Here is a 15616-nt window from a genome sequence, read left to right as displayed (position 1 = left end):
AATTGTTTCCTGTTTTTCTGATGTGTTGCAAAATTGCTTGGTAAAATAAATGTTTCCTCTCTTAACACAGGCCTTCGGAACTAACCAGGAGGACTATGCCAGCTACATCATGAATGGGATCATTAAATGGGGCGACCCGGTAACAAGGGTGTTGGATGATGGGGAGCTGCTTGTTCAACAGACTAAGAACAGCGACCGCACCCCGCTGGTCAGCGTTCTCCTAGAAGGTACGTGTAGGAAAAATAGGTATTTAGAAACAGAGCAGCTTCTGAGAAGCTTCTCTGTCAGGTACCCAGGTGGTGATGTGTTACATCGGGTGACTGCGTGTAAAGAAATGTGAGAGGAAAAATGGAATTGGTCCCTTTTGGTTTATTTGGGTGAGATTCCTGTTCTTGGCACAACGGAGATGTGAGTGTGCAGCTAATAACCAGACTGTGGGTGCTGTACAGCACTGACTTCTCCAGCTGAGCGGGTTGTCTAAATTCTCTTCGAAGTCACTAGAGAGCTTCTCAGTGTAATTAACTGAGAACTCATCGCTCTCTGCAGCTCCTGGAAGGCAGGTTGTGGTGAGGTGGGTGCTGGGCTCCTCTCCAAAGTAAGAAGTGAAAGGTGATGGCCACTAGTTGTGCCAGGGGAGGTTTAGGTTGGATATTGGGAAAAATTTCTTAACTGCCAGAGTGGTGAAGCCCTGTCAGAGGCTGCCCAGGGCAAGGGTGGAGTCTCCGTCCCTGGAGGGGTTCAAAAAGTGTACATGTGGTGCTTTGGGATGTGGTTCAGTCAGCACGGTGGGGGTGGACTGGATGAGCTGAGAGAGCTTTTCCAACCTCATTTATTCCGTAATTCTATTTAATGAGTTCTAGTCACATCTTCTCTGCTTGCCTTTAGGTGCCTGTTGTTAGGCAAAGGTGGCTTGGTTCTATCTAGACTGTTACTGAACAGGAAGAGTTGAGAAAAGCAGGTCCAGTATCTACACTGCAGATATTTGGGTAGAATTTAGAGCTTCCCTCTTTCTTTTCCTGAAGGAGAAAAATGTGGATTCCCACTATTTCTTAGTGATCTGGTGCTTTGAAATTAACCTTGAATGGATGCCCTGAATAGTTCTGTGCTTGTGGCCAACGTGTCGCTTGCGTGCACTACCTCCAACTTGATTTTTATTGATCTGTAGACCTGAGATGTGTCTTTGGTCTCTGTTTACATTATTATGGTGAGAATTCAGGCAGGTTACAGGTTCCTTGTGCTGATATTTCCTTGGTATTGATGCTGTTGCCTTGTTTGCCTCAGTACGTGCAGAATTCATAACCGTAGTGCAAGAAGATTCTCCAAAACTCAAACACAGGCTGATTTGGGGCCAGTCCTACAAAACGTGTGATATTCTCTTTTGTGTTAGTTTCCCAGCAAAGCAGTCTGTGTGAACTCAAATAATGGCATTGGTTTCCTTCCTCTGGAGGACGGGATTGCACTGGGAGTTAGTGTGTCCCTTCTGCAAGGGTGTTTCAAAACACAGAGCCCTGGGAATGAGAGCATAAACCTGCTTAACATCCACGCTGAACCCTACCAGGCTTGTTTTCCCCCTCATCCTTCCTTCCATTCCATTTGTCCTTTTTTCAGGTCCCCCCCACAGCGGGAAGACTGCGCTGGCAGCAAAAATAGCAGAAGAATCCAACTTTCCCTTTATCAAGATCTGCTCTCCTGATAAGATGATTGGATTTTCAGAAACAGCCAAGTGCCAAGCCATGAAGAAGGTGCGTGTTTGTCCTACTCTTGCCTGATTACAGCCCACTTCTGTGTGATCTAGTGGATGGAAATGTTAATTACACCATGACTGTGTTTACTGCTCTCTGTAGCTCCTAAACTCCTGTGCCTATATTTATAGAATCACAGTCATGGGATGGTTTGGACCTCAAAGCCCATCCAGTCCCACCCCCTGCCATGGGCAGGGACACCTCCCGCTGTATTGGGGGCTCCAAGCCCCATCCAGCCTGGCCTTGAACCCCTCCAGGGACGGGGCAGCCACCACTGCTCTGGGCAACCTGGGCCAAGGCCTCCCCAGCCTCACAGCAAAACATTTCTCCCTCAGATCTCATCTCAGTCTCCCCTCTTTCAATCCCTCTCATCTTGATGTCCCCTCTCTCAGCTCAAAACAGTTCCCCCTTGTCCTGTCCCTACACCCCCTGGTCAAGAGCCCCTCTCCAGCTTTATTATAAAATGGAGTGGATGTTTTTATAGCACTGAGTGAGTCAGGGAGGGTTTCTAGGCTCTGGCCCAGTTGAGTCTGACATGTAACCATGACTAATGGGGAAACCAAAGTCCCGCTGTGTGGTAAGCAAGGCTGGAGCTCTGCCTGCAAAGAAGGAGGCAGGAGGGGCTTAGGGTTGCACTTGGGAAGAAGAGATCCTGCTGGATGAGACCAGGAGCAGTTCTGAGGTGCTAATGTTCAGCTAAACAACATTTTTTTAACAACTTGGGGAGCAGGGAGGGTGCAGACAGCTTGAACATCTCAAATCATTTCAAGTCGCCAGGTGGAAGGAAGGAGATTTCATTTAGGGAAGCCAGCACTTACGTATCTATCTGAGTGATCTTGAGTGAAATGTGTGAGTGAGATGTTACTCAGATCAGTTCGTGGTTTCTGACAGCAATGTGGGCAGGTATGGTTGGACTTGATGAGCTCAAAGGTCTTTTCCAACCAAACGGTTCCATGATTCTTTGTTCTCAGAGCTGGAACCTCGGTTTGTCATTGAGATTCAAGACTGTTGGGCTTCCCTTGAGGTCGTGTGTGCTGGAGGGGGGCCTGTGGTACCACTGAGGTCCTCAGTGTCACCTGTTTAAATCCAAAGCTTTGCAGGACACTGGTTTGCTGCTCTCTGAAGGGGGATGTGGAGGCTGGATCTGTACCTGAGCTGATCTCCTCTCCCTGTGGTGCAGTTTCGGAAAGCCACTCGTCTCCAGCCGGAGTGGAAAAGCTGTGTGATTGCACTGCAGTTGTGCGGATTGCTGCGTGGTGGTGTATCATCAGTATTGTCCCAGCTCCAAAAACAGATGAACAGGGCTCTGTTTTGTCCATTGCTAGTGATTAAATACAGGGAACTGGTATTTTTACATAGTTTATGGGGAAAATGAACAAAACTGAGCTCTGAATTCATTGGGATAACAACATTTTATTAAATACAGGCAGAGTCTAATCTCTTGGTACTTACCTGTTCCATTCTCTATTTATTCCCCTAAATACCACACTGTTTAGTTAAAAACACATCAACAGGTCCCATCATGACCATTGTAATTTTGCTGCTGAGATTTAACCATGAGTCACTTTGCTGTTTTGCAGATCTTTGATGATGCATACAAGTCCCAACTCAGCTGTGTTGTCGTGGACGACATCGAGAGGCTGCTAGGTGAGTTAGGATGATGAGAGCACGCTGTGCTGTCTGCTGAGCAGTAACGTTGAAAGATTTGCAATATGGAAATAGTGCAAAACCAAAACCAATCTGGAATCGTTTACTTCGGGAGCCTTGAACTGGTTTTGATACAGTAAAGTGGTTTAGTGGGCATTAAAATGCGTTTTTCATTTCAGATTATGTCCCTATTGGACCACGGTTCTCTAATCTGGTGCTGCAAGCCCTTCTGGTCCTGCTAAAGAAGGCTCCTCCCCAGGTAAGGAGGGGATCATACAATAGGATCATGGAATTATGGAATGGTTTGGGTTGGAAGGGGCCTTATAGATCATCCAGTTCCAACTCCCTGCCATGGACAGGGCCACCTCCCACCAGATCAGGTTTCTCCAAGCCTCATCTGACCTGGCCTTAAACACCTCCAGGGATAGGGCAGCCACCACTTCCCTGGGCAACCTGGGCAAGGGCCTCACCATCCTTCTCGTGAAAAAATTCTTCCTTATGTCTAGTCTAAATTTGCCCCTCTCCAGTTTAAAGCCATTCCTCCTTGTCCTGCCGCTCCGTGCCTTTGTAAAGAGTCCCTCCCCAGGTTTCTTGTAGCCCCTCCAGGTTTGATCGAGGGGCAAGAGCACTGTTCGTGTAGTAACGTTGGCAGAGGAGGACTCTGAGCCTCGCTGACGGCTGCTGTGCTGCCAGTGCCGGCCCTGCCATTCTCTGCCGCATTCCGGTTAATCCTGGCCCGCTGCTGATTGTTCTGTTAGACATTTCTAGGATAACCACAAGGGATTCAACTCTAGTTAGCTCATTAACTGAACCTTCTGCAATCAGCCCTCGAAATCCTGGTGAAAGAGGCAAGCTTAACCCTCCCCATGTCAAACTCAGTCACGCAGTCTGTCTGCTTTCCAGTTAATCAAGGACCAGGTCAGTCCAAATCAATCCCTGGCGGAACTGTGTGCTCCCTCCTTGATTAGCAATTGATTTCTGAGGAATGTATGACTGTGGATTTCAGGGTTTTAATTTGTTCTTAGCTTGAAATTCATGACAGTGGGTGAGGAAAGCTCAGGGTCCTGTGTCTCATGCTGATCCTGTCTGCGCTTCCTACCCTGATGAGGCCTTAAGAACATCATGAGCGATAACAGTTCTGAAACTTGGGCTGAGTGAGACAGACAGGCAGGAATTCTGCTTTTTTGTTTGTCATTTTTTCTGTTGCTCCCTGGAATTTTCCTGTCTGCGTGAATAAACAGCGTACAGCAAAAACCTGCAGGTTGGTGTCAGGAGGAGGAGAGAAGCCCAGCCTAAATTTGTTTGTCATTTTTCATATCCTGGGAGCAGTAACATCTGCGTGAGGATTGTTTTCCTTAGAGACTTGGGTGAAAAGACCATTCAGATCTAGTATTGTCAACTAAATCGTGGTGCCATGGGCCCTGAAGCACTGGGTGCAGTTCTGGGCAGCACGGGATAAAAAGGATCTAAAGCTACTGGAGAGCGTCCAGAGGAGGGCATGGAGTTGGCGAAGGGTTTATCTTCTGAGGGGAAGCAGCTGAAGTCCCTTGGTCTGTTTAGCCTGGAGAAGAGAAGGCTGAGGGGAGATGTCATTACAATCTGAAGCTCCCTCACAAGGGGAGAAGGAGGAGCAGACGCTGATCTCTCTCACAACCAATAAAAGGACCCAAGGGAATGGCAGGAAGATGTCAGGGGAGGGTTAGGTTGGATGTTAGGAAAAGTTTCTTCCCCCAGAGGGTGGTGGAGCACTGGAACTGCTCACAGGGAAGCAGTTGTGACCCCAAGCCTGATAATATTCCAGAAGCCTTTGGCCAATGCCCTTAGCCCCGTGGTGTGAATGTTGGGGTGTCCTGTGCTGGGACAGGAGTTGGACTCAGTGATCCTTGTGAGTCCCTTCCAGCTGAGGATGTCCTATGATTTTATGATCGTCGTTATCTCCTGTAATCACTGAGCTGTTGCTGGGTGTTTCCACGGTACCAGGCAATGGTTGTTCCCATAAATCAATAGCAAAAATTGAGCTTGATTGTTAAAGGAACTTAAAATATTAAATCATTTGTTGTATCACTGTCCTCTGAGTGTTAAGACCTCAAGGGCTTTTACAGGAGAGCAGAGCTTCACCTGACTGGATGTTAATGAGGAATGGTTGCTAACTAAAATCTTGTCATGGTATTAACATTGGTGAGGCCGCACCTCGAATCCTGGGTTCAGTTTTGGGCCCCTAACTGCACGGAGGACATTGAGAGGCTGGAGTGTGTCCAGAGAAGGGAACAGAGCTGGGGAAGGGGCTGGAGCCCATGGGTTCTGGGCTGAGAGACCTGTTCAGCCTGGAGAAAAGGAGGCTGAGGGGAGGCTCATCGATCTCTGCAGCTCTTGGACAGGAAGTTGGAGCCAGGTGGGTGCTGGGCTCTTCTCCCAAGTGACAGACGATGGGATGAGAGGGAATCGCCTCAAGTTGCCCCAGGGCAGGTTCAGATTGAGCATCAGGAAAAATTTCTTGACTGAAAGGGTTCTTGGGCACTGGCAGAGGCTGCCCAGGGCGGTGGTGGAGTCTCCATCCCTGGAGGAGTTTAGAAGCCAGATAGACGAGGTGCTAAGGGATGGTTCAGTAGTGGACAGGGATGGTTGGACTCCGTGATCTCAAAGGTCTTTTCCAACCAAGCAATTCCATGCTTCTGTGAGTGTATTTTGCCATTTAGATGCACTTTCCTTGGCACCCAACTCTCCTGGAAGCGGGGAGCAGGGCTGAAGCTCTCAGATATTCACCAAGTTGATGCATGTTGCTGGAGATTTGCGATGTTTGCAATGCCCTGCAGGCTGGAAGGCGCGGGGCTGACAGCCGATATTATGGTGACTTAAGCCATAAATTGTTGGAGGGGAGAGAGAGTTTTCCGAGGAAATGTCACTGTGTGATTGATGATGGGATTTCTTTTTTCCTAAGTGTCCGCTCTTGGCTCCTGTAGAAGTCAGGACGTTGGCTTAGAGAGGCCCTTTGGGCTGGCCTGGCCAGGTGGTTCTGCTGCCAGGGTTCTTCCTCATGGGTGTTTCCTCTGGGTTCCCTGTGGCAGTCACGGTGTGTGTGTTTTGTTTAATTAAAGCCCCAAAGCGGTATGTGAGAGGTGGAGTCGGGCAGGAAAAGGGCTGCTCTGCTCTGAGGTTCATTGTGCAAAACATTGAATTTGGGGATGGAGATGCTTGGAGGGGTTTGTGCTCAAGTGAGGAACCCCTGAGGGAGATAATGCTGCTGGGGGATCAACGCCCTTCCATGTTCCCTCTGGGATGGCCAGGTCCCCTGGGGAGCAATTTCTGTGGAGGGAAGAGCTGGTTTTAGGGGGTTGTGGCAGTCGGAGATGCGGATACGTGTGTTAAATGTACTTGGATCGCCTCAACAGGATTGACTTTGCCAGGAGCTCAAACCACCGTGAATTCCTGTGGGCCTGGGATCATGGTTTGGGTTCATTCCTTGTGCAAATGAGCTGTCCTGGGACACACCAGGCAAGCCCCATGCTGCGGAAAAGCATTGGTGAGATGATGGGGGGATGATGCCCTTTCTCCTTCACTGTCTGAGAGGCTCTGGACCAGTTCAGCAGCCAGAGGGGCATGAAATCATAGAATCATAGAATAACCAGGTTGGAAGAGACCCACCGGATCATCGAGTCCAACCATTCCTATCAAACACTAAACCATGCCCCTTAGCACCTCGTCCACCCGTGCCTTAAACACCTCCAGGGAAGGGGACTCAACCCCTTCCCTGGGCAGCCTCTGCCAGTGCCCAGTGACCCTTTCCGTGAAAAATTTTTTCCTAATGTCCAGCCTAAACCTCCCCTGGTGGAGCTTGAGACCATTCCCTCTTGTCCTGTCCCCTGTCACTTGGGAGAAGAGGCCAGCACCCTCCTCTCTACAACCTCCTTTCAGGTAGAAATGTGGAGCAGCTTTGAAAAGCTGAGCAACAGGAATGATGGAGCAGTTGGAACCATGAGCAGGGAGCGAGTGGGAAGCGCGGGGTGCGTGGCAGCCGCCCATCTTTGTCGCCCGGATTATGTATTCACACAGCGTTGTCACATCCCTTGCTGAGTCTTAATGTGCAAGCAGCTCCCTACGATTCCTGTAGCTCCGGGTGCAGGAGGAGCATTTTCTGGGATGAAATCTTATTAATTATGCATTGAGGTCTATGTGTCTGTTGAATTGGTTTATGAATGCTGCCTCCCAGCCTCCCCTCTTCCCAGTGAGGCTGTATTTTAGCGCGGTGTAGGAAGGGCAAATACTGGAAGCTTCTGGTTTCCTGGGCTTCCTGGCTTGTTCGTGCTTTACAGAAGTTTCCCGAGCGAACACGTTAAATAAAGTGGAAGCATCTCAGAGTTTGCTTTAAATTCCCAGTCACACTCATGCTCACTGGTTCCACTCAGCGATGATTAAATCCTGGTATCTGTTACTACTCGTTCAAGACGACTGAAAACACTGCATTTTGTTTCACATCTTCTTTTAAACCAATTAAAAAGCTTTTCTGAAATGGATTGAAGAGAAGAAAATAAACCACGTTCTCTTGGGTCTTTATTCCGATCGAGTTTCCCTGTGTTGTGCAGGAGAAGAGGCTGGGGGGGATAGAAAGCCTGAAAAGCTCTGTCGCAGCAGGGAGCCGAGCGGGAGAAAAGGACTTCGCTGAGAACTAAGCAGCAGCAGCTCCAAAAGCCGAAGCTGCTTCATCTACATGCAGAGTCACACAAGGCCTGGAGACACTCACCAGCCCTGCCGAGGGTTCACATGTGCTTCCCTGCTGCTTCCCGTGAAAAGCTAACAATCGGCTCCCAGGGTGAAAGCCCATCGCGCATCCCCGCGCTAAGCTGGACGTACAATTTGTGCAGTGTTAGGGACCGTCTGGCGTAGCGAGATGCTCTCCACTGCTCCTGTGGATGCCCTTCCACTGCTCCCAGAGGCCCCCGGCCCCTTTCCTCACCGGGACACCGGAGGCTTTGGCCGATTTATGAAAGTTGACAGGGGAAAGGGGGAAATAATCTCCTTGTTTGATACAATCCCAGATGCATTCCTGATTCCACGTCACTTGGTGTGAATTGGAAGCAAATCCAGGCAGCAGCGACCTTGCCTTCAGATGTTTCTGCACAAAAGATTGGATTTGGGCATGGAGATGCTTGGGGGTTTTGAGCTCAAGTGAGGAACCCACAAGGGAGGTAACACTTCTGGGTGATCAGCAGCCTTCCACCTTCCCTCTGGGATGGTCAGGCCCCTTGGGGTGCAATTTCTGTTGAGGTTGGGGCTAGTTCCAGGGGATTGTGGCAGTTGGAGATGCTGATACATCTGTTAAATCTATCCAGAGCTGTGTCCTCTCATTCCATGTGAAGAATTATTGATCCCCGGAACATAGGCAGAAAAATACACAAGGGTTCAACGTTGAAGGAGCAGCCAGTGGGTGACCAGGAGGCCATCAGTGGTCACCAGAACTTGGTTATCTCATCATTCAGGTTCCCCTCACCTCCCCTTGCCCTGGGGCTGTCTGAGTTTGCTGGAATTCCGTAATCTGAGACTCCAGGACATGTTGAGACTCTGTCTGCTTGGAGCAGAATCTCGGTAATTCTTGTACGTTCTGGTCTGTCCTCAGTAGTTGATGCAGTAATAGGGTGCCTGTCAGGAAGTGGGTGCTGTGCTGAAGTATTGATCTCATAATGCTTGGAAATGTAGTTGAAACTAATTCCTCTCTTGCTCTTGGAGTCTCATACCATGATTCTATCCTTTGTTCAGATAAAACCCCTGTAATGGAGAAGCGAAATCTGGGCTTATCCCACTGCCAGAAGGCAGCAGGGCAGGATGTGCACCTCTCCCCATCAGCATGGAGGGATCTGTGGGGGGTTGGACTGGATGACCTTTAAAGGTCCCTTCCAACCCAAATTATTCTATGATCCTTGGCTCTGAACTGCGGCACTTCTGTTGCCTAAAAGGGGCAATCCAGACTCACGTGCCGTGCCTGTGTCTGATCCCTGTTGATAGAGGAACGGGAGCTGGAACTGTCCTGGTAACAAGTCCAACACCAAATGATCTTCAGCTCCTGAAAAGCCAAGTTCGTAGAATCATAGAATGCTTTGGGTTGGAAGGGACCTTCACAGGTCATCTGGTCCAACACTCTTACAGGAGCAGGAACGTCTTTCCTCTTCTCTCTTTAGCCCATCTTTGATTTTATAGACCTCCCTGTTCACCCCCATCAATTTACAAGGGCCTCTTTAGGGAAGTTATTCCATATTTCTGACCATCCCATTGTTTCCCATTGATTTCTCCACCTCTGTGATGGATTTAAATTACATTTGGGGTGGTAGGGGTTGCATACAGAGCACTTGGGGTTCGTGTGGTAGAAGAATGACTTTTGTTTTACTCTCTTGCCATTCTAAAAATGTTTGTGTGTTTGCAGTTTGTGTTCGGTTCAGCGTTGAGCTGGTGTGTTGACAGAACTGGCTACGGGGGCCAATTCCGCTGGTGGCACTAAGCCATTTAGTGTCATTTTTGTGGGTGGCAATTGTCCGCTGACCTGGTTTACAGCAGGTCTGGGGGTTTGACTCAGCACTGTGGTTTGGTTTTCTCTGCCTGGGCTGGCTCTTCAGGAAGTGGTTTGCTCTAGAGTCCAGAGCGTGGGTGGCTTCTCAGGGAGGAGGGAGGTGGCAGCTGGGCTCTGTGAGCAGGGAATGGGATCACACACGGATTCCTGATGTTACGGAGGTAAAACTCACCTCTCTGATCGCAGCTCTGTGCTGCTCAGTTCCTTTCCTGGTGAGACCTCTTTGATGAACCCCAATACTGGACTCTATTGTCGTTCCAATAGAGCATGATCTTCATCTGGACTTCATGCTCAGGTCTCTGCTGTCAGCCTGCACTGGTTATTCCCTGGATGGATGCCGAGCCAGGCACTGCGCCCACACTGGGGTTTGGGAGCAGATGCTGCCTTGCTGCCTGCTTTTCCCTCCCCCAGAATGCTCGTAGTTCCTGGGAAGCTGTTATTAATGCAGTCTCATACCTGTCTCTTCTCGATTTGGAGTGTTCCACACAGGAATAATTGGATTTAAAAGAGTTGTGAGAGCTTGAAAGGGGATCAGTAGTGATGATAGAGCTTCTGTGCTTCCAGAGGGGTTGGTTGGTGTGTGTTTGGAGGGTTCAGTCCTGCTCAGGAGTCTCTTGGGCTGCCTTTGTCCTCTTGTGCCCTACCTGTATGAGGAGAACACTGTGTGGAGGTGCCTACCAGGACATGTAGGCCTTGGTGCAGATTTTGAATGAGGCAGCAGAAATCCTCCTGGTAGGGCTTGTACTGCTCACTGAGTTACAGCGGATGGGATATCAGATACAGCAGCTTTATTTCTGAACTGAACAAACATGCCGAGGGTGATATGTTGAGGAGATCCAGAGTAACCATGACAGTGGAGTCAATCAGAATGGAGATGACATTTTCTCAGTCAAATCTGTGGCTGATCCCTGTCTTTGCCTTCTGAAGGTTTCAAGCGAGTGTCAGTTCTGTTATCTCAAGTGTATCTTCACGATTTGAAAGCACCTTTTAGAATCATAGAATTGCTTGGTTGGAAAAGACCTTTGAGATCATGGAGTCCAACTGTCCCTGTCCACTACTGAACCATCCCTTAGCACCTTGTCTGCCCATCTTTTAAACCCCTCCAGGGATGGAGACTCCACCACCTCCCTGGGCAGCCTCTGCCAGTGCCCAAGGACCCTTTCAGTCAAGAAATTTTTCCTGATGTTCAATTTGAACCTGCCCTGGGGCAATTTGAGGCCATTCCCTCTCATCCCATCATCTGTCACTTGGGAGAAGAGCCCGGCACCCACCTGGCTCCAACCTCCTGTCCAAGAGCTGCAGAGATCGATGAGGTGTCCCCTCAGCCTCCTCTCCTCCAGGCTGAACAGCCCCAGGTCCCTCAACTGCTCCCATAGCCCCTGGGCTCCAGACCCTTCTCCACCTCTGTTCCCTTTCGCCAGGTGCGCTTCAGCCCCTCAATGTCCTCTGCCAGGGCCTGAGAACCCTTTTGGTGAAGGATTTTTTCCTAATGTCCAATCTGAACCTGCCCTGGTGCAACCTGAGGCCATTCCCTCTCGTCCTATTGCTTGTTACTTGGAAGAAGAGACCAGCATGGGCCTCACCTCAACCTTCTTTCAGGCAGTTGTAGAAAGCAAGGAGGTCTCCCCTCAGTCTCCTTTTTTCCAGGCTAAACAACCCCAGGTTCCTCAGCTGCTTCTCATATGACTTGTTCTCCAGACTTGTTCCCCAGCTCCGTTCCCTTCTCTGGATGCGCCCCAGCTCCTCAATGTCCTTCTTGTAGTGAGGGGCCCAAAACTAAACCCAGAATGTGAGGTGCGGCCTCACCAGTGCTGAGTACCGGGGCATCCTTGCATGGTAACTTCAGAGTGAATGTTGGTGGTGTTTGTACCAGGCTCCTGTGCTTCACGAGGAGATGATGGTTCAAGAGGTCTTGGGGGTCTTGATCCACCCAGCTTCAAAGCCCATGTTTAAACTGTTTCATCAACCTTGTCCAGACATGGAGACAGCTGAAAATTTGTGTGCTCACAGCCCAGGCAGCCAACCATGTCCTAGGCTGCATCCAAAGCAGCGTGGCCAGCAGGGTGAGGGAGGGGATTCTGTTCCTCTATTCCTCTCTTGTGAGACCTCATCTGGAGTCCTATGTGCAGTTCTGGAATCCTCAACATAAGAAGGAGATGGAGCTGTTGGAACTGGTCCAGAGGAAGCCATGAAGATAATCTGAGAGCAGGAGCACCTCTGCTGTGAGGACAGGCTGAGAGAATTTGGGTTGTTCAGCCTGGAGAAAAAAACTCTCCGAGGAGACCTTAGAGCAGCTTCCTGGACTGAAAGAAGCTCCAGGAAAGTTGGAGATGGACTTCTTACAAGGGCCTAGAGTGATGGGATGAGGGGGAGTGACTCCATCCCCGGAGGGGTTTAACAGATGGGCAGATGAGGTGCTCAGAGATAGTTCAGTCGTGGACAGGTATGGTTGGACTGCATGATCTCAAAGGTCTTTTCCAACCAAACAATTCTATGATTCCATAATTCCATGCTTCTGTGATTCTGTGGTGAGCACTCTGTCGGTTTGAGCTTGGAGCCTGCCAGCCTTTGGAATCCCCTTCCATACAACCACCATGGCCATGGGAAGTCGTGCAATCTTACAGGAACCTCTGCCCTTAAACGTGAGCTGTAAAACCACTGAAGTGTCTGTGTGATGGCAGAGAATTCCCTGCCAGGGTTTCTAAAGAGGGGCTGCTCGCCAGGAGGCAGCCAAGAGGTGGTTTTAGGAGTGGAGGTTGCTTGGGCTTCTAAATTGGACGAGGATCCAGCTGTTTACAATGAGGAATTTGGAAGGAAAAGTAAGATAGGAAAATGAGTATAGGTGGGTCTTCTGTGTGCCACAACGGTGGCATTGCGCTACCTCTGGAATCTGATCCTGGTCTGGAATTGTTGATGTTGGCTGTTTCAATTATGGACAAATATAATTCTATTAATGTTACTTTCAGTGGCATTTTTACGTGGTTGCTTCTCGTTTGTCATTAGCTGAAGCTTCCCAAGGCTGGTTCCTCTCTTGTTTTCCCTCTCCTGATGCTTATTCCATTGTCTGGACAGGGTCGCAAGCTTCTGATCATTGGAACCACCAGCCGCAAAGATGTCCTGCAGGAGATGGAAATGCTGAATGCTTTCAGCACAACGATCCACGTGCCCAACATCGCGACAGGGGAGCAGCTGATGGAAGCTTTGGAGGTGAGAAAAACACGATGGTGACAAACAGGCTCCAAATTTGCTGGAAATGAGGGATTTTGTTGTCGCTCTGCATTTGGGAACACTGTCCCACTTAATGTTCTGTCTGAACAGCTCTGAGGCTTCTCTGAATTACTATATCGTACGCTATAGTAAGGCAAAATCAGAGAACAGTAGGTTTAGGGGAAAATACATGGAATGGATTGAAAGATTCTAAGGGCCTGGAAGTGAGTAATGAATATAATTGGGACCTTGAACTGAATGTGCCTGGAGGGTGCCAAGCTCTCATGAACTGGAGCAACATCAAGTGAAGGTGGTTGGTGCTGAAGAGATTAAACGTTCTTATAAATCCCTGCCTTAATGGCTTCTCATCCTATGCCACAGTGGGAATTAACAGCCTTTAGTATTCACTGTAAATCTGTCGTTTTGCAAACGTGCAGAGCTCTCGCAGTGATAACATCACCCAGCCTGAAGGTCACCATCGCTCCTGCAGTGGTTTGGGAACTTACTGTGACCTGAGCCACTGCGTCCTTCCAGATTCCGATCTGGAGAAATCCTAGAGCCAGTCATAAAATAGAATCACCAACTGTTTGGTTAGAGGAATTATGAAAACAACCACTGTAGGATAAAAGAACCCCAGTGTTTTGCCTTGTCCAGGTACATTGCAGCAAATTTTCCTTCTAAGCTAGCAAATGCTTTCCAGCCTCATTCCCTTTTCCCCGAGGTAGGAAGCATCATTCCTACTGACAGTCGCCTGTTGTTGATTTTGTTTGTTTTCCACCTCCCCCAGCTCCTGGGTAACTTCAAAGACAAGGAACGCAGCACCATTGCCCAGAACGTCAAAGGGAAGCCTGTCTGGATCGGCATCAAGAAGCTGCTGATGCTGATAGAAATGTCACTACAGGTAACAATGTTTCTGGCCCCAGGAGGGCTGGAGTGAATTGCAGGGTCTGAGAGGTTCCTGCTTCTCTGCAGGCTCCTACTCAGCTGTGTGGTGGGAGCCTTTGAGTTGGTTTAATTGAGAAAAGAGCTACAGTGAGAAGAAATCCTCTTAGCAAAGAAATCACGAGGCCTTGGTCCATGGGGAGATCCAGAGGAGGCCACAGGGGTGATCTGAGGGCTGGAGCACCGCCCATGCGTGGACAGGCTGAAGGAGTTGGGGTAGTTCAACCTGGAGAAGAGAAGGCTCTGGCAAGACTTTAGAGCAGCTTCTAGTACTGAAAGGGGCTCTAGGAAAGCTGGGGAGGGGCTCTGGAGCAGGGAGTGCAGGGGTAGGACAAGGGGGAATGGTTTGAAGCTGAAAGAGGGGAGATTGAGATGAGATCTTAGGGAGAAATGTTCTGCTGTGAGGGTGGGGAGGCCCTGGCCCAGGTTGCCCAGAGCAGTGGTGGCTGCCCCATCCCTAGGGGTGTTCAAGGCCAGGTTGGATGGGGCTTGGAACAACCGGATCCAGTGGGAGGTGTCCCTGCCCATGGCAGGGGTGGGACTGGATGGGCTTTAAGGTGTGATTCCAAACAATTCCATGATTCTATGATCTTTAAAAACCGCAGTGCCTGTTGGCTGCTTGGAGCTGCTCTTGAGAGGAGCATCCAGTGACTGGAGGGATGGATTCCCTTCCCTTCCTGGAGTTTTCCTCTCTGCAACCAGCACGTTAAGGCTGCAGAGAGCAATCACTTGGGGTTTTGTTTTAAAGAAGGTGCCTGTGCAGGTGTATGCCCTCTTTCCCTGGCGGAGATAAATCTGTCAGGCTGTTCAGCTGCTCTGCTTTTCATTTTCCACTTTCAGCACTTTAAAGAAAATAATTGCAGAGGGCAGAACTCTGCAGCGCTCGGGCCTCCCCCGCACCCGTCACCCGTGCCCGCAAGCCAGGCGTCAGGCTCCTGCTTGACACTCTGTGCACGCAAAAACTGAAAGGGCGTAGCGCAGCCCTAATCCTTGGCCGCTGACATTTCAGCGCCCTCGCTTTTCACATCAGATGGATTTAGCACAGCTGAGGGAACCGTCCTTAGATCTTCCAGGAGAGGCTGAGCCTGAGCTAAGAGGCATGTAGCTCAGCAGCGCATAAGTCGTGTATCCCTCTGTTTGCCGTTCACTGTTCTGTTAAAACTTGCATGGCGCTGAGGATGTGCTCTGACTGGATGTCACCTCAGGGAATAAAGTAATTTATCTGGATTACTTTTTCCTCTTCTTCCTTGGCTCTTAATTCTATACCTACAGGCAAGTCAGTAAGTCATTGCTCACGTGTATTAACTGCGGTGACGGGGCGCAGGCCTGCAGGGGCTGCCGGCCTCTTGCAGTCCCTTTCGCTTAGCCTCGACAATAGGTTCCTTCTTCTGACCCAGGACTTTTGCTGCTTTGACCTCGAGTGTCGGTTCTTTTCAGAACTGAAGGGGCAGGTTATGTAAATGAATGGGGAGCATGGGTGGAAATGCTTCTTATTTGCAGCCTCGCCCTGTGCTGCCCACCT

General features: G+C 49.6%; 1 protein-coding gene across 1 annotated transcript in view; it reads left to right on the top strand.

The window, feature by feature from the left end:
• The window catches only part of NSF (N-ethylmaleimide sensitive factor, vesicle fusing ATPase), a 78230-nt gene that overhangs the window by 57629 nt on the left and 4985 nt on the right, over positions 1-15616 (top strand). Inside the window, exons 14-19 of the mRNA XM_069877131.1 lie at positions 71-227; positions 1609-1742; positions 3323-3389; positions 3569-3648; positions 13018-13152; positions 13940-14053. Of these exons, the coding sequence (XP_069733232.1) occupies positions 71-227; positions 1609-1742; positions 3323-3389; positions 3569-3648; positions 13018-13152; positions 13940-14053 (687 nt within the window). The remainder of the gene's footprint in view (positions 1-70; positions 228-1608; positions 1743-3322; positions 3390-3568; positions 3649-13017; positions 13153-13939; positions 14054-15616) is intronic.

The sequence above is a fragment of the Phaenicophaeus curvirostris genome, chromosome 26 (assembly GCF_032191515.1).
Source record: "Phaenicophaeus curvirostris isolate KB17595 chromosome 26, BPBGC_Pcur_1.0, whole genome shotgun sequence".
NCBI lineage: Eukaryota > Metazoa > Chordata > Aves > Cuculiformes > Cuculidae > Phaenicophaeus > Phaenicophaeus curvirostris.
This window is presented reverse-complemented; position numbering and strand designations above follow the sequence as displayed.